The sequence below is a fragment of the Pseudorasbora parva genome, chromosome 4, assembly GCF_024679245.1.
Source record: "Pseudorasbora parva isolate DD20220531a chromosome 4, ASM2467924v1, whole genome shotgun sequence".
Classification (NCBI taxonomy): domain Eukaryota; kingdom Metazoa; phylum Chordata; class Actinopteri; order Cypriniformes; family Gobionidae; genus Pseudorasbora; species Pseudorasbora parva.
The window spans coordinates 35,669,087-35,687,477 of NC_090175.1; the positions used below are offsets into that span (position 1 = coordinate 35,669,087).

Here is an 18,391-nt window from a genome sequence, read left to right on the forward strand (position 1 = left end):
GTTTCACCTTCGTTGCTCTGGTTGGTGTAGCTCTATCATATCGCGTGCAGAGGGAGTTTGAAAGACAACCGGTTATCCCGCCCCTCGGATTGAGCCCTGTCAATGGTGACATTTAATCATTTAATCATTTAGCAGACGCTTTTATCCAAAGCGACTTACAAAAAAGGGTAGAGCAATAGAAGCAACGAAACAAACAAGGCCAACAACCTGTAAGAGCTGTAAGAAATCTCAATTAATTAGCACAGTACACAACTTTGTTTTTTTTTTTGTTTTTTGTTTTTATATAGCCAGCTACAACAGATACTCACGTACGGAAAATACAGAACACTGGATTTTGATAGCTATGATAACAACCCATTAGGACTAAGGCTGTTGCCCCAACTGTTGTCGTTAATGCGGATTCAGTGGCCCAATGGGTTGGTGAGTTTCTTAGACCAAACATTTTGATGTGGGTCTGGCTTGTTGTAAGGCTATCTAACTAGACAACGCTTCATTTTCCAGCCAGTGGGTGGCGAAAAAGAACCCAAGCTGGTTTGTCAACCGCCATCAAACCTAAAAGAAGAAGAACATGAACCTCGAACACACAACTTCAACATAAAAGCCCCATAGCTATGTAAAAGTCCAGGGACAGATACAGATTACAGCAATATGTAAATCCATACAAATAACAAAAAAATGCAACAAAGATTGATACCCGTCCTCATACGCACCGGAGCAATATTGGACCCGACTATTATTAAACTGAAAAAAGAAGAAGAAGAAGAAGAAAAAAAGAGATAGGCTACATATGATACATAAAACCACGAAAGAGTAAATTTCAATCATTATCAGAGTTTAATACTTGAGATCGGTCCTGCTTTGTATAAGTAAATATTGCCAGATAACACTGGCACCGTTTTAGCTGTTTGTCAGTTTATTGTTTTCATCTACATTTCAGGTTGCATTCATAACCACTTTTTAAATAATAAAAAAACAAAACAATAGAACCACACTAACATTAAGTTACAAAGTATACGAACAATTAACCTAATAGGCTTTCCTCTTATAGATATTGTCACTGTTGCCCATTGTTTGCTTGAATGCTTTGGCTAGACTCACCGCTATCCATTTGTGTAAATTACGATCATCTGACGATAGGTGGCAGTATAAAATAACTAAAAGAGATTGTGTGACGCGTGTAAACGACAACGTCTGAGACATTCACGCAATCAGGAACTAATTATAATAACTTATATGTCAATGATAATGCGTTCAGTTATTAATACTGCTGCGAAGTTTTCTGCTGCCTTTCTCTATTCACAGTCCTCTCGGAAAAGCAAGTCTTTCGTTTCAGCTGCTTCCATTCATTTGAGAAAAATGGTGCATTACCTAACAGAGCAGAGAGGACGACCAAACTCAACAGACTACAGAATTTATTTAAGTAAGTCTGCCCTTCTGATCTTTTTATTCATAAAAAATAAGGATTATAAGCCCATTACACCTCTCAAATAAAACGATAGTTGCTGACACGTTACCTCGCTGAAAGACGTAACGTTAACATGCATGCATTCACGTTTACACTGAAAAACCAAACAATTTAGTTTCATTTTTTTGGAGCACTTTTAGTCCCTCACCTCATCTACCATCTCTTTATTTATCACTATGAGAGAGGAAAGAAACCTTAAACAAAACCAGAGTAATACCTTGAGATATATTGCATTTGGACAACTTGATATAAATTGTACATTTGCGTTGCAGAAACTTCAGATGGAAAATACATATCCCCTTTCCACGACATTCCTCTGTATGTTGCTGATGAACAGGTTGGTATAATTTGAATGTGTATTTCAAATCAGTGCTATTCAGGTGATAATAAATACAAATTAATTAAATTGACCAATTTTATCCAAATAACCTAACTGGCATCAAGATAACTAGTGCAATTCTTACTCAGTCAATGCAATGACATTATGTTTCTTACTTATCAGGAATGTGGCGTCCCACCAAAGAAATTTAAAACAAATGAGGTAAGCTTTCAGCAATCTGCATTTTGGGACATTATTGTCACAAAATAGATGGTAATATATTGTTGATGTTGTTTTGTCTTTAAAAGATCCTGTTTAATATGGTCGTAGAAGTCCCTCGTTGGTCAAATGCCAAGATGGAGGAAAGTATATTATTCTATATTAAAAATGGTTAAAAATTGAATTTATTGATACAACACATTGAACGTAACACCTAAATTAGATTAATGGAACCTTTTAGTAGAAAAAAATAATTGTGTATGTTCTGTTATTGTGCTAATGTGCAATACAATGCTTTTTGTATGCAATACAGCATTTTTAAAAACACACTACATCATTTCCTTTACCTACAGATAGCAACAAAAGAACCATTAAACCCGATCAAGCAAGATATTAAGAAAGGCAAGCTACGATATGTAGCTAACATTTTTCCACACAAAGGTTACATTTGGAACTATGGTGCACTTCCACAGGTGATGTCCTCGTTTTGATTATGGCTATGAATTTCCAAAAGATGTCTGCATTTGATGTGAAAAATCACATCTTAATCTTAATTGTTGTTACTAATCCTAATCCTAATCTTAATTTTTAATTGTTGTTACTAAATTGTGTTACTAATCCTCTCACATTTAATATATTAAAATATATTTTTTTCCCACCAAAATATGAAGACGTGGGAAGATCCCAACCACACTGACAAGGAAACCACGTGCTGTGGAGACAATGACCCCATAGATGTGTGTGAGATCGGCTCCAAGGTGGGTGGAACTGAATGGTTAATATAGTGTCTTGCAAAAGCATTTGAACCATTAAGCAGTTTTGTAGTTTGCAAAATTGCAAATCCTAGGTTTAAAGCTGCACTGTGTAAGCTTTTTTTAGTTTATTCTTAGCTAAAAACACTGAGTTCTTTCAAAAATATATGTGCTCATTAATGTATATTTACTTCTTTCAAGTAATAAAGTATTCTCGTAAGTTTATAGTATGTCATTGAAAATACATACGGGTGAGGGGTTCGAATGGTGGTCGCCATGTTGCCCCTTCATCTTGAAAGTACCTTAGCCATAGAGGGACATACCCGTAAATTCAAGCTTTGCCTGTCACGTTTTAATACTCAATGGGACCGTGTCGAATGTGAAGAGGGGGATTGCCATGTTAATCTTGGGAGTAAATTGGCCACCGTAGGAGTTAAACCGAAATCAGAATTGAGAGGAATATAAACTATTATTCACTTGATGGTCATATATCTTTTTACCGCTAGATGGGGGAAAATATCGCACAGTGTAGCTTTAATGGTTTGCTTTTAGTTCAAAACACTGAAACCTTAAATTCAATATTTTTTTTCTTGAATGGCTTTCCAGTCAATCCCCATTATATAATATTGTGTATATTTTTTATGATTTTTCTGTAGCTTGTGATACTGTGTAGGTGGCATTTTTGGCCCATTATTCCATGTATTTTGATGTTTTATTATTTAGCACAATCGATTCTTCTTTCTTTTCCATCACACATTGGTTATGATTCTGATTACTTTAGTGACCCACTATAAATCTGTGTGTCACAGGTGTGTGTAACAGGGCAGGTGATTCAGGTTAAAGTTCTTGGAATTCTGGCTTTGATAGATGAAGGAGAAACTGACTGGAAGGTAATAGCCATCAATATAGAGGACCCAGATGCATCGAGCCTTAACAGTGAGTATCTTTTTACACGTCTATGGGGTTATTGTAATATCTACATTAATGACTGTCTAATCTCAATTAGTGTATCATTAACAGGTATTGAGGATGTGAGAAAGATTAAGCCTGGTCATCTTGAGGCTACGGTGGATTGGTTTAAAAAATATAAAATTCCAGATGGAAAGCCTGAGAACCGATTTGCATTCAATGGACAGTTTAAGGACAAGGTAGCGTATCTTGGTAGACTGCAGATTGAGAAGTGTTAATCTATTTAGTGATCAATCATCTAATGTTAATGTTGTTACTATAACGTTAGGACTTTGCTATAGAAGTCATAAAATCAACCCACAGCTACTGGAAAGCATTAGTGATGAGAAAAAAGATGAAAGATGATGAAATTGTTTGGTGAGTATGAGATTTGATTTTTATATCAGAATTATTAAATGACAGTAGTCATTTTGATGACCGTAATTGTAATAAACAATCTTTCTTTTTAGTCAAAACTCCTCCTTGTGCGATAGTCCGTTCAAATGCAGTGATGCAGAGGCCAGTGCTGTGGTTCATACAGTGAGTATTCATGTTCTTTAATATTGGCTAATTTTTGGCATATTTTTGCCATGCTCGAGCACACAAGGCACATACACTTATGCTTTTGTAGGCTGCAGAATATGGGGAACCCCTTCCAGTATCTTCTGAAGGTAAACTTGTATTTATTACTTTTTATCATGTATTATTTATTTATTATAACTCTAAACTCATTGTTTTTCATTTTGCAGTGGACAAATGGTACTTCTTGGCAAAGTAAAAGATTATTAACACTTTTTAGAGTGATCTCACATGAAGGTAGAAAAGGCCAGAAGATGCCTTTACATGATGATTTCATTAATATCCATGGTGCAAACATTTTTGTTTTATTAATGTTTTATTTTTAAAACATGGCTATATTTATTAGCAAAAGGCACACACACCCACATACACACTTGCCAATAGTTTGTTGTCTTATTATAGGATGAAATGAGCATGTAATTTTTCTTATCAGTTATTTCAGAGTATTTTTGTATTTTCTGTACTTAATTACTGTAATAAAAAATACACGCATTTCAGTTCCAAAGCTCATGTTACCTTTCATACTTTAAAGGTTAAATTGTTAACAGATTTCTACAACATGAGTTTTTTTTCCTTCTCTCATCATATTTTTTTTTTTTAAGCGGCTCTTAAATGATTTCTTTCATTTCTTAAATTTCTGTTTTTTTTTTTTATTTATTTTATGTATTATTATTATTATTTTTATTATTATTATTATTATTATTTTTTTTACAAATTACAATTACAAATATTAAAATTACAAATATTTTTTTACAAATTAAAATTTTACAAATTTTAGTGTGCCTGGTTGCAACAGACCCTCTGGTTTAATGTATGCAGTTCTTCTCAGTAAAAAAAGTAAAAAAAATTAACCACCAAAATATGCTAATGAGTGTTTCTGGGAGTTAATAGCAATTAATTTTAAGAAATGGTGGGGAGTTTTTTTTAATTATTATTATTATTGGTTGCTTCAACTTTAAGTGCATAATCAAATCTCTGAATATAACTAATCTTGTTCAGCCTCTGGTTGAGCATAACCAGCAATTAAATAGAAGGATCAGGGGGGAGTTGGAGTTGCTGTATAAACAGAATTTCCACTTCCAAGGCTCTGCCCTTAGGAGTGAGTAGGGCATAGGGATGCTCACTTCTGATTGGACTTTGCCCTACCAGTATATTGGATGTTAATAAGATAACAAAAGACAAGTTAATTGCTGCTCTTGACTGAATAACTTTTGTAACTGTAATAAGTATTGATCTTTTTTTTAAATTATTTATACAGTTATATAAATGCATATACTATTTTACATTTGATTACTTCATTCAAATATTGTTAGACCTACCCAAAAAACCTGAAAAGCATTATTGTATTTGTATCTTTGCTCTGTTGTATTTATTTGTGCTATTCCTTTTTTCTGAACACAGCACATACTGAACCGTATTGAAACCATGACCCTAAAACCTTAATACAAACTGACCCGTAATGGAGTAATGGAAACTGTTACACTACTAGTATTTTCTAAGAGAAATGGAATATTGAATGAGAAAAATAGAGGGTGTGGCCTGTTTTCTTTTTTTTTCTCAAAATCTTTTTTTTCCCTCAAATTCATTGTTCAATTCAATTTGCTGTCTACTCACTGTACTACTTTCACTGAAATGTGCAGCATCAGAATCAAGGACTTTTCCTCATAGTCTTTTCAATGAAAATATATTTACAAAAAACAACAGTGTTTAAATTGTATATCTTATAGTAATAAAACATTCTCAATGATTACTTTCTCAAAGCCATGAAAGAAGAATGGTGTCTTATTGATTATAATTTAAGTTTTGTTATTGTGAAAACAAACATGCTGTGCTCAAAACAGGCATTCACATCTTTAGGCTTTGTTTGGATCTGTTAACAATATAAAATAGTAATAAAAAGCAATGAACAATTATAAAATCCAAATGTTGTAGGAATAAAACATGAAAACTTCAAGGGTTAAAAACTTTTCTAGGGATTGTATTTGTACTACTAAATTATAAATAAAACATTTTATATTTTAAAGTATTTAATTACTAAAGAAGTCAAAATTAATAAACATTGTACAATTTACTGTAAATGCTTGAAATAAATATACATTTTTATTAAAAAACCCACATTTCAGCAATATTAGGAATGGTAACAAATCATAACAAATAGTTTTCAAATAAACTGCATTCAGTTCTTCAGTACAATACAATACTTACAGTATTCAAAGCCATTCTTAATTCAATGTTTTAAGCATTACAAACGAGGAGCATTACAAAAAGGCAGAAAACAGCACATTTAAAACTTTAGTGTCTAATGGCAAAATGCAAACGTGTACATAAACTGCTAGCTTAATGTAAAAGTTGTGCACCCCAGTTCGTTAGTTGAAGTCAGAAATTCATTCAAGTAAAGTTGACTCCACTCAGAAACACTCCGAAGCATCTTCAAGTATGGCTATTCTTGTCACTCACTAAATTTTAACCACCCATTTCACTTGCTTTATACACAACCTGCTACTCAAGCTGGGCCCTGCACACTGAAATTTTACATCTAATTTAAACTACAGAACTGGAAGCTTCTTCCATAATTAGTCAGTACATCAAATTGATTTCTAATAGGACTAAAAAAAAAAAAAAATGTAAACGTTGCTGTTGTATGCCAAAAAACAAAACACAAAAACAACCTCAGGTAACCCGAATACCAACAGGACAAAGGTTTTGGAACAGAATCTATGATTATTATTATTATTGTGTAGGGTGATGGTACTTTAAACAAACATAGAAATCAAACTTTGTACATAACATGGACTTAGAATTAAGAAGAATGGACTTAGACTTCTGCAATGCAATTATGTGGTATATACAACATGGCATAATCTATTTAATAAATTTACAATATTTTACCCATTTTGAATTTACATCTTTTTTTTATTTATTTTTATTTTTTATTTTTTACAAATTGAAGTGCTTCATTTTTTTTATGTCTGAGTGGAATGAGCTGCATTAATTCATTACCAATAACTCATCAAATATCTAATTTAATTCAGGGACAGGAGTAGTGTAAGAGGCATTAACATATGTTTAGTGGTTGCAAATACGTTTAGCCTCAAACTATACATGTGCAACTAAATGTGCACATTTAACTGACTTGTTCTAACCCTTCAGTAAAGAGCAAATACATTAAATGTCATGACACTTTCCCTTTAATAAAATCAGTGCATTTTAAAATGTGTTCAAATTAATTCCTAAAAGGTTTATCAGAATTTTGCTTCAAGAGTATACACAAATTCAGATTGTTTTGATTTTCTAATAAAGTTAGATATGTGTGATTATATACAAGTAATTTATAAGGATTTAAAATGCAAAGGCTCAAACCTGAATTAGACAAGACAACATGAACACACGTGATGTTATGCACAGAAATGAGCTGATATATCCCTGATTTTGCAGTTCTGGCTTCAAGTTCAAGTAATACTTTCTAGTAGATCAAGTGTGAAGAAAGTAAGAAATGAACTTTGCATCAATGATGGCCTTAAGGTCTGTGTTATATTTGCTACAAAGTGTTTGGAAGTAAAAGAACAAAAACACCTTGGTATTATAATTCTATTGCCAAACTAGTTCTGAGGTATATGATAAGTAGGTTTTTCTACATCATCCATAAGCCTTCTCAACGCCCTTAGAGATTCTCACATTATATTTATAGCAGGTCAAGTAGCACCATTTGAAATAAGATCAGTTCAAACCCAAAGAAATAGTACTCCTCTTTACTAAACTATTGTCTAAGCATACATTCAAAAAAATTAATTTACTGTACACAACTTTTTTTTTTTATACAGCTAAAGTTGCATTATGTAACACCCACCCCCTCCCCACAGCAAGCCAAGCCAGCTGCCTCTGAAACAGTGACAATGATGTACAAGTAACCCTGTTATGTGTTCCTTGATATTTGCTTTGAGGACCTAATATTGACCATTGTTTTTCTTGACTCAAAGTATCAGCATTCAGTGTTCTGAAAATTCACGTTTTTTTGTGTGTTTTTTTGCTTTTTGTGTGATTTCTCAGAACATTACTGTTACAAAATTGACCCTCAGTGGCTCACTATACAGTAAGTGTAAAGAACTTATGAAATTGAAAAAGCACCAGAGAAATTCTTTAAAAGTCTTAAATAATGTTCAACTATTCACTATGGAGTTCATCATTATCGTTTTCCACATTGTGAAACATAAAAGTTTGCAGAAAGTAATACCCTCATTATTACTAAAAAGTGCCCCTAAAACACTATTTAAGCTAGATAATTTCTTAATTGCTTAATCAAAATAATTGCGTAGTACTTTAAAATTGTACAAGGTGTTCTGTTGTGAGTTGTTAAAGAAAGGCATTTAAAAACATGTTTGCATTCAGAACACTCACTAGCACCATAAACAAGTGATTAGCCACAAAAGTCACCAAAGATGAATAATTCTTTCCAGTAATATGTCCAGATTTGTTGGACTGTAAGCACCAGGGATGAAGAACAGTGTGTTATCATACATGAGTAATTAAATAATAAATAAATATTTCCAATTGATCAAACAGTAAAGATTGACTTTTCAAGAGTATGAAAAAAACTGATCCTCTACGTATAGTAATTATAGTGAATCTTACTATTGTCAATAACCTTATACAAACTGAACAAGAATCATCGGTCATATGGCCAGTGGCACTGAGGTCACTATATTGTAGCACCATTTCATGCACCATGTCATTTTTCAAATGCCACTCTTATGCTTGTGTTTATGAATGCTCTGAACCTACAGAGGTTTTTACAGGAATTGATTGTAAGGTCCGGTCACCTTGGTAAAGGCATAGGGAGATGTGCTAACGTATGTATTGGTAGTGCAGGACATTGACCGTTCTGTAAGCATGAGAAGAAACTGCTTATAAGGAGGTTCTGAGGGTTCAGAAGATTCAGAATGTTCTCGTTTCACTTTCTTTCCACTGCTCTTGCTCGTTGTGTTTTCAGCACCATGCTTCTCAGCATCTTCCTCTTTCTCCCGGGCCTTCTCTGCCATCTTTGCTTCCCACAGAGCCAGTCCATGTTTTGCCTCATTCAGATTCTTGTGCTGGTAAAACACCAGCGAGATACGGGTAGGATGGTTGCGGTCGGGCTTTTTGACTGGTGTAGTTGCATGGAGCTCCCGCTTAGCACACTCAATAATGATCGAACCGTGACTAGGTGCCACTGCCACCCCTCCAATTTCAGGGTCAAGGAAGTTGTGCTCACTGTCAGACCACACATCCTCCTTTTCTTTTTTTTCTGAACTCTGGGTAATTGGTGTCTGGTTGACTACGGAGTTAAGGGCATTTTCACCGGAAAACTTCAAGCCTGGATGTTGGTTCGGGTTGAAGCATTCATTACCCAAATGAGGAAACCCCTGAGGGATACCATTTGCTCCATGCATGTTAATCTCTAAATCTTTATTACTTGGAGGAAACATCTGAGGATTCTGTGACATATGAGGCCTGGGGTAAGCTTCAAACTGGCTGCTTTTGCCAATAGCTGCATAGTCTAAATGTTGATGGGCTGAAGGAGGCCTGGAGAAGGCATCAGTTGACATATTAGAACCATAATCTGGGTAATGTCCCATAGAGTGAATGCCAGGTTTCATGTTACAGGTGCCATAACCATTGGCTGGCAAGCTGGACTCTCCATAGTGTGGGTAGTTAACCCCGTAATGTTGTGGTGCACTGTACTGCTGCTCAGAGTACAGTGAATTTCTTTGGGTGTGATACATATCTGGATGCTTTAGATTGGAAGAGTAGTAAGGGTGGTAGTTGTCCATGGGAAGCCCCCCATTACATTGGTAACCAGTATAGAGAGGGTTGGGTGTAAGAGACCTGGGGTATGGGGTGGGTGCATTAGACACATTAATGTAAGAGTTGGGTGCATGCAAAGGAGAAGGATAAGGACGAGCAGAAGACGGTGTTTGAGGATGCGGGGTCATTGGATTAGAAGCATTTGAGAAGGTTCCTGATGCATTTGAAAATCTAGGGAACTGTGGGACAGTGTAAGAGGGATGAGGATTAAGTTGTGTTTGCTGCCGGTGCTGAAGCTGATGGGCAACATGAGCATGTGGGAGATGCCCAGAGTCCAGATTTGTTTTCATCTTACCCGGGCCTGGAAGAAAAAATAGAATTAGTCCAAAATGTAAAATGCTGAAACATTTATTAACACTTGAAATCTGGTCCAATATAGCTATATTATTTATTATCTCACCCCTAAATAATATATATATATATATATATATATATATATATATATATATATATATATATATATATATATATATATATATATTAATGTATACATTTTTATACAGTTAGAGGTTTTATTTTGAAGCCTTGCTTTTGTACCTGTTACAGTTGTGTTCTGGCCTGGGTTTTCATAAGCGGTCTGTTTCTGCTTTGCTTGCTGGGTGCTGTCCATTTTGGAGTTAGGTGTGTTTGGTTTGTTAGCTGCGGCTCTCTTGGCATCCAACTTCTTCTGCCGGCAAGACTTGGCAGGCTCTGCTAGCATACGCACCTGTCTACGAAAGGCACTGAGCACCTGAATGGCACCAGTCTTGGTTTTCTCCAGCTGAGCCTCAGCACTGCCAAACTCATCTGTGGATGAGGCCTTGTATAAGGGAAGCACGTGCAGCTGCTCATCCTCAGGAATTTTTCCAATCTCACGATTGTCCTCTCGTGTTAGCGTGCAGACCTACAACAGGAGTAGATAGAGGGAAGTTTGGCCTGTTTATTTTGTAGTTTTGCAACTTTTGCTGTTTTAGCCGTCTTCTGTTCTCCACCTCCAGAGTATAAAGCAGGTTATACATATTATTTGTTGTATGTACTAAACTGATGGCTTTAGTGAATGTTTTTTATTAGTCTTATTAAGGTACAGTGTACTGTAAGTATTTAAAGTCACCATAAAATCATAAAAAGATTATTCTTACTTTTTACAGAATGTTGCAGTTCATTTATGATTATTCATTGTTTATTCAAAGTATCTGCTCGCTTTGTGCCATATGTCTCAGTGGAGGGTGAGATTAAATCTCTTTCACAACTGACTTTTAACTGGCATTTAGCTCTGCCTCCATTTAGTTAGCAATGCCCAACTTTCTAAAATCCAATCAATTAATGGAAACAAAATTCAGTTCTGCCCTACATTTGTTTCTCATTCCAGAAGTAATTTGAATTAGATATACACCGATCACAGCATTATGACCATTAATCCTAATATTGTGTTGGTCCCCCACAGCCCATGAACCCTCCAGGCATTGATTCCATTAGATCCCTGAAGGTGTGAAATGGTGTCTGGCACTAAGATCTTAGCAGCAGATCAAGTCCTGTAAGTTGCAAGGTGGGGCCTCCATGGATCAGACTTGCTTGTTCGGCACATCCCACAGACGCTCGATTGGATTGAGATCTGGGGAATTTGGAGGCCAAGTCAACACCTCAAACTCGTTGTTGTGCTCCTTAAACCATTCCTGAACCATTTTTCTTTGTGGCATGGCACATTATCCTGCTGAAAGAGGCCATAGCCTCCAGGGAATATAATTTCCATGAAATGGTGTACATGGTCTGCATCAATGCTTAGGTAGTAGGTGTTACTCAAAGTAGCATCCACATAGATGGCGGGACCCAAGATTTCCCAGCATCAATGCTTTGGTAGAACATTGCCCAACCTCCACCAGCTGACCTTAGTGCATCCTGGTACAATGTGTTCACCAAGTAAACGATGCACCCAGCCATTCATGTTATGTAAAAGAAAATGTGATACATCAGACTAAGCAACTTTATTCCATTGCTCTGTGGTCAATTTCTAAAGCTCACGTGATGGACAGGGGTCAGCATGAGCACCCTGACCGGTCTGTAGCTATGTAGCCCCATAAGCAACAAACTGCGATGCACTCAGAACCAGCATTAACTTCTTGAGCAATGTGAGCTATAGTAGCTCATCTGTTTGCCTTCGCTACCCACATGCATCAATGAGCCTTGGCCTGGACCCTGTCGCTGGTTCATCACTGTTCCTTCCTTGGATCACTTTGGTAGATACTGACCATTGCAGACCCGGAACACCCCAATAGCTGCAGTTTTTTTTGACCCAGTCATCTAGCCATTACAATTTGGCTCCTGTCAAACTTGCTCAAATCCTTGCACTTTCCAATTTCTCCTGCTTCTATCACATCAAAATGTTCACTTGCTGGCTTATATATCCAACCCACCAACAGGTGGTGTGATGAAGAGATAATCAATGTGATTCACTTCACCTGTCATAATATTACGCCTGATCAGTGTATGTCACAATAGGGAAAAAAAAGATTACAATGTCTTTTTCATGCCGACTTTAATTCTTACCACAGTACTGCCCCCTTGCATGTTGTGCAGGTCTCTGTGGGCATGAGCACAGAAGTCTAGACAGGCTGTCACTCCAGAAAATGGCCGTCCTTCTTTTTGGCCCAGACGGCAATCGGGAGCTCTGTGTTCATGCTCCACCTGTCAATTGGTAGATATAGAAACGGAAAATATAACTTCAAATTTCCCTACTTTGGTATATGCTCCTTATGTAATTCATACACTTTGGCAGTCACTTTACTTATTTGTATAACAACACTACTGCTACTGCTTATTATATCACTTAGAAGACATTAGGAAACTTATAAATGTTTTAAGGGTTTAAGAAAAATCCTATATATTCTTGATAGTATCATGAGACCTGGATCAGAGAGCTTAAATGTATACCTGATTGTTGTAAGCATCAGGTGCCATTTTTTTATACACTGGGGCCATGTAAGTTGCAAGACCCTGGAGATTTTGTTCAAGTTTCTCTTCCTGTAAGGGGGTCAAACATACTCTTGTTATTTCTAATTTTGTATGCCATTTATTACTCTATTTTGTGTTTGTGTGTGAGCATCTCACCTCCCTGGGATCATCCCCAAGCAGTTTGAACTTTCGTGGGATTTTACTTCTAGCAAATTTGCAGCCATTATAGTACATGCTCCAGGAGCAGCCAAAGGAGAAAGAAGCTCCACAGGCATCAGGTTCCAAACCCTGACATGCACATGTTCTCCTAAGGAAAATTACAATGTTAAGTTTGAAGACAAATAACATATTATAAATATCAGGAATTTTATATATAGAATATATAGAATTTTATTGTCTTAGGGACAATATAACTAACATAACCGTACAAAAGTACTATTCTATACTGTTTCTGTTAAGCAGAAAGTGATTAGATATGTAGCAATACCAAGACCACTGAATATCAATTTGGATGCATTCTGGTTTGATAATGTGTTCTGGTCTTTTTTTTAATGAATGTATACTGTATTTGTGAAAACATTTTTTCTTACTCCTCATTTAGAGCACATCTGCGGTTGGTTAGGGCACCATGTTTTGTTAGCGTGTCACTGAGTTCACTGTAGAGACGGTCAGCCAGGTTTGTTGTTATGCCTTCCCAAATTAAGATGACCACTACTATACAGGATGTTTCACATGAGTGACCAGCCCGTTCTCGTACCAGGACCAGGAGTTTCTCGTCTACATTTGCCCTTCGTATTACCTACACAACATAATGCACATGTACAGATATATCCAGAAAATATACAGGAAGCAGATTGAGGCATCTGTCATGTAATTGAGTTGTCCATGGAGGGCGCTGTAGATAAGAAAACTGACAAGCATGTTTGAATATGTAATTACTGAAACAGACAAAGAGCGATACATGTGCACAAAGGGAGAACACACAGGATACAAATAAATTGCCATTACCCATTTAGCAATGGGGCAGCCCTGCCCACTCTTGCCTTCCTTGCCAGTATACACAACTTTTTCAATCCTAATAGCACTTCCACTCAGTCCAGATCTGTAAAGGGAAATATGGTGTAAAAGCTAACAAAAAATACATCTATACTGATAGAGTAAGTTGCAAGCATTTATTTTGTGAATGAGAGGAGTTATTTCATACCTTTCCTCCATAATGCTGCGGATGCCTGCAACAGTTGGTGCTGATCCCAAGTGAGTATAATATGGGCCTTCATCCTTTTCACTGATTTGCTCTGTGGGTTTCGGTGTAGATTGTCAGGAGAAATAAATGTATAACACAAAATGTGTACAAACTAACAAATGTTGTGTAAATATCTTACCAACACAGTGACATGAGGAGATATCATACTGTGTCTTCATAGGTGTATCTAGCAAGTTTTTTAGTGGCGTATGAAGCATCTTCATGGGTGACTCTAGAAAGCTTTGCAACCCAGGTTCAGTCTTTTTAGGTGGGGTGAAGTTTTGTGGTTTGCTCTGTTCCTTGAAATTACCCTCAGCACTGGTTGAAAGCACAGTCACAGCCCCAGCCACCTCTACCTTTACCTTATTGGGGGACTTGATGACCAATGACTTTCTTTCAAACACAGGTGATAGTTGATACTGTTTTAACCGCTGTTCCATTGTGGCTAGAATACTCCTTTGCTGGCTTTGTTCACAGGATGAAGAAGGATGCTCCTGCTTTACAACCACTGGCATGACTTTATTTTTTTCTTGATCTTGCCGTAGCACTTCCATGGATGGCAAGTAAGCTGAGGTTTCCATATCTAAACAGTTTTCACTTTTTATGGCTGGCATACTTGGTCTGATGTTGTTGGGGACTTGTCGCTCCTGCCTCTGCAGAAGGTGCATTCGCAAGGCTGTGTGCCTCTGTAAGTCTCCTGGAGTACCATGGCTTGGGTGAGACTCTCTCTGGATTTGGGCAAAAAGCTCTTGGAATTCTGCTTTGGTAAATGTTTGAGCAGGTATCTGAAGACCATTAGAAACTTGTGACAGTTGTGATTGAGAAATTGGAGACTGGGGGAATTCCAAATTGTGTACCCTGCGTTGGAGAGGTTGTTGGTGGATGTTCTGCTCGAGTTTGCTTTCTGTTAGAGCGTCTGTTTCTTTAGACAAGGATTGTGCATTTGATTTAGATGGGTCTGGAAATGTTGAGTATTCTCTTATAGTTGTACTAGACAGTGTTTTCACTGGAGGTTCAATACCTAGAGATATTGTCTGGGATTCTGAATGAAGACAATCCTCTGTTTTTAGCCTTTTCAAGAGCGGTCCATCTACCTGGATGTGGGAAACACCTTGTTGTGGGGCTGCTTGCATATTCTGTCTATCCTGAGGGAGCTGGTGGGAAAATGTGCTGGTGGCCTGCTGATGAGGCTCAGCAGGTGGTGGCTGAGAGAGGAAGCTCTGGGATTCTATCTGGTCTTGATCATTTTTGCATAATTCTTGGGACATGTTTTGAGGTTTGTCAAATTGTATGTAAGTATGATTTTGCATACCGGAATTTCTTTGTTGACATTCAGGGGCAGAATTATGGGGAAATTGTGTAAGAGGTAGGGAGTTTTTATAACTATCTTGTGCCTGATTTTCATGTGAGGGAAAACTGCTATTACTGAAATTCTGAGACTGAAAGTTGTTTGTGGGCATAGAATTTGTACAATGACTTTGGCTCTGCGAGACTGTATGTTGCTGCATTTGGGTCTGCGGAAGGAAAAAATCCCACATCTGAGAGTGGTCAGTAGATGGCTGTGGATCTGAAGCTGAGTTTAAATCTATCCATTCCATCTGGCATGGGGGATCTCTACTCTTTGACGTTGTCTTTTCCTGACCTGGTTTAGGCTTATTATCTTGGTCACTGTATTGATTCTGAGATGCCTGGGAAATTAACCTGCTGTCTACTGTTGGTGGCTCAAGATTCTGTTGATGTGGCAAAGAAAAGTCTCTATGGTCGTGGAGGCTTTTATCTGTTGGTTGTTTCTGTGGGAACTTAATCTGTAGGTTCTGCTGACCTGTCTGAGTGTTTTGTGATGGAGCACCTGCCATCACTGGGGGTATTTTGTAAGATTCACGGCTAAAATCTTGGTTGGTCTTAGAGAACATACTTAAACACTCAGAGTCACTTATAAGGCCTTCTCTATCTTGAATCTGTGAGCAACCATTGATGCTTGTCTGTGATGGCACATTGGACTCCAAAACTTCCTGACTCAGTGATTGTGTTCCCAACTCTGAGAGGTCAGAGAGAGGATAAGTAGGCTTCTTTTGCTCAGCTCCAAAGCAAGAGAATCCATTCACTGTAAATTCAGGGTTGTAGCCATTGCTGCCTTGTACTTCTGGCGGTGTGTTGGCAAGTGGCTCGGAGGCAGATGTATGGGGTGAAATAGGAAAACCTGAGGTATATGAAGGTGAAGAAGTCGCCTGTTCAGGCAGGTTGCTGGTGACTTGATCTACTTGAGATGAGTTGGTTTGAGGTGCAATAGACACATGCTCTGGGTAATATTGAGACAAAGTTTTCTCTAAGAGGTCACCAGTTATACCCTTTACTGAAGGTGGGCTTGTTGTAGCACCATTGGGCATTGAAACCTGCTTGTTCTGTGACAGTGAGAATAAATCCCCATTGGGAAAGTTACAGGTTCTTTTACTATGTTTTATCTCAAAATCTCTTGGCTTGTTTTGCTTAGGGAATCCTTCTAATCGGTTCTCCATTCCTGTTTCTCTTTTATCCCAAAGTCTCAGGTCCTCCTTTCCATTCACCTCTGAATCAGAGCAGAGCTTTTTAGGCTGGTGTAAGTCCAAATATGTCTGTTCACTTAGAGCATTTTTCAGCTGTCCATTCATCTCATACATGTTTTGATCAAATATGCCCTGCATATTAGCAGGGCTAGAACAATTATCCTGTTGTCGTTTCATCGGGTAGACCACTGTGCTGGGCTTGGAATGGCTCCAGTTTGTGTCCCCATTGAACTGCTGAGACAAGACCTCAGGTGACTGATCTCCATTCTGTCGCTTGGTGAGAAGAGGGTCTATCAGACTTTTTTCCGTCTCATGGCTGGTCTTTTCTGTTTCCATCTGGTCTGCTCTGGGTCCATTCACAAGGCTGCCCTCTCTGCGTCCTACATGGAAGAGAAGGAAAATTACCATAATTGTAAAAACATAATTTAGTTATAATGTGGAGTTCTAGCTAATGTTCTGGACTGTTGAAAATGTAAAACTAGGTAACAAAAGTAAAAATGGCCCAGATACCTACTACCACTGTGTCAATACTGAACATGACCGTTGTTGTGTCACAGCGCACTGCAATAGCTAGAAGCTGTCTACACTGGATGTGACAAAGTTACTGTTGCAAATATGTTTGCCATTTATGACAGAAGTTGCATGTGCACTTGGAATACATCAGAAATAGATAGGGGAAAATAGTAATAGAATAAAAATAGAAATGTATTTTCGTCCATTCAGTGTAGACAACATCACTGTTTATAATAATGGTTTGTGTTTGCTTTTGTTGTGCCACATTGTGTCGCTCACGTTTGGTATAGACACAATGGCCCTCATTTATCAAAAGTGCGTACACCAAATTTCCAGCGTACACCTTGCGTACACCCAAACCCACGGTGACTTTGAGATTTATCAATATGGACGTTGGCGTACGGCACGCTCAAATCCTACGCCAGCTCAGGAGGTGGTGTACGCACGTTTGAGTTAGTGGGAAAATGCGCAGAAAAACAATTCCTAACACCACAAAACGCACTGACAAGATATGCTATATGACCCACTGTTAAAAACCACAACAACAACATTTAGTGTTTATTTTTGTGCAACATGAACGTCAATGTTTAATTTGTGTGACTTTACCAAAGCGTTTGATCTGTAGGCATATGTATTTCTCCAGTCGCGAGCCTGTGCGCTTTATCTGACGTTTCAGGCCCGCGCCTGGCTCAGCAGCTGCGCACGGACTGGGACTAAAATAATTCAGACTGACAAAATAATAAAAATGGCCTTCTTCTTTTAAATAATAATAAAATCAATAAAAACGGCATTCTTCTCCTAAATAACAAGCGTCATTAAGAATAATAATCATAATAATAATAAGAAGAATCTTACAAATTGTCATGTAATTATTAATGTGAATGAATCTTACTCCACAATACATCATCACTATTGTACACCCCAATACATGTGCCGTGATACGAAATTAAATGCTAATTGTTTCAAAACGTGCTGTAAAATAATGCATTGTGATGGTAATTTATCATCCAAACAGCTATTTAAACTGCTGGAGTGCGCGTC

General features: G+C 37.3%; 2 protein-coding genes across 2 annotated transcripts in view; one reads left to right on the plus strand and one right to left on the minus strand.

Moving 5' to 3' along the window:
• The first annotated feature begins 339 nt into the window (after nucleotides 1-339).
• Nucleotides 340-4,787, plus strand: ppa2 (inorganic pyrophosphatase 2). The gene is made up of 12 exons (XM_067441629.1): nucleotides 340-1,420; nucleotides 1,738-1,802; nucleotides 1,968-2,006; nucleotides 2,093-2,150; nucleotides 2,361-2,476; nucleotides 2,675-2,761; nucleotides 3,565-3,691; nucleotides 3,776-3,903; nucleotides 3,993-4,081; nucleotides 4,174-4,243; nucleotides 4,335-4,374; nucleotides 4,453-4,787. The coding sequence occupies exons 1-12, from the start codon at nucleotides 1,234-1,236 to the stop codon at nucleotides 4,479-4,481; spliced, it is 1,035 nt and encodes a 344-aa protein (XP_067297730.1). The 5' UTR covers nucleotides 340-1,233; the 3' UTR covers nucleotides 4,482-4,787.
• A 1,573-nt stretch (nucleotides 4,788-6,360) lies between these two features.
• Nucleotides 6,361-18,391, minus strand: part of tet2 (tet methylcytosine dioxygenase 2) — a 29,935-nt gene continuing 17,904 nt past the window's right edge. Inside the window, exons 2-10 of the mRNA XM_067441628.1 lie at nucleotides 14,434-17,217; nucleotides 14,256-14,346; nucleotides 14,060-14,153; nucleotides 13,642-13,850; nucleotides 13,208-13,358; nucleotides 13,031-13,120; nucleotides 12,647-12,784; nucleotides 10,661-11,006; nucleotides 6,361-10,424 (exon numbers count right to left, since the gene is read on the minus strand). Of these exons, the coding sequence (XP_067297729.1) occupies nucleotides 9,070-10,424; nucleotides 10,661-11,006; nucleotides 12,647-12,784; nucleotides 13,031-13,120; nucleotides 13,208-13,358; nucleotides 13,642-13,850; nucleotides 14,060-14,153; nucleotides 14,256-14,346; nucleotides 14,434-17,173 (5,214 nt within the window). The 5' untranslated portion in view covers nucleotides 17,174-17,217 and the 3' untranslated portion in view covers nucleotides 6,361-9,069. The remainder of the gene's footprint in view (nucleotides 10,425-10,660; nucleotides 11,007-12,646; nucleotides 12,785-13,030; nucleotides 13,121-13,207; nucleotides 13,359-13,641; nucleotides 13,851-14,059; nucleotides 14,154-14,255; nucleotides 14,347-14,433; nucleotides 17,218-18,391) is intronic.

Coding starts and splice junctions, on each gene's coding strand:
- ppa2 (XM_067441629.1), top strand. CDS start 1,234: ATGTCAATGATAATGCGTTCAGTTATTAATACTGCTGCGAAGTTTTCT. Junction 1,803..1,967: donor TGTATGTTGCTGATGAACAG/GTTGGTATAATT, acceptor CTTACTTATCAG/GAATGTGGCGTCCCACCAAA. Junction 3,904..3,992: donor ATGGACAGTTTAAGGACAAG/GTAGCGTATCTT, acceptor CTATAACGTTAG/GACTTTGCTATAGAAGTCAT.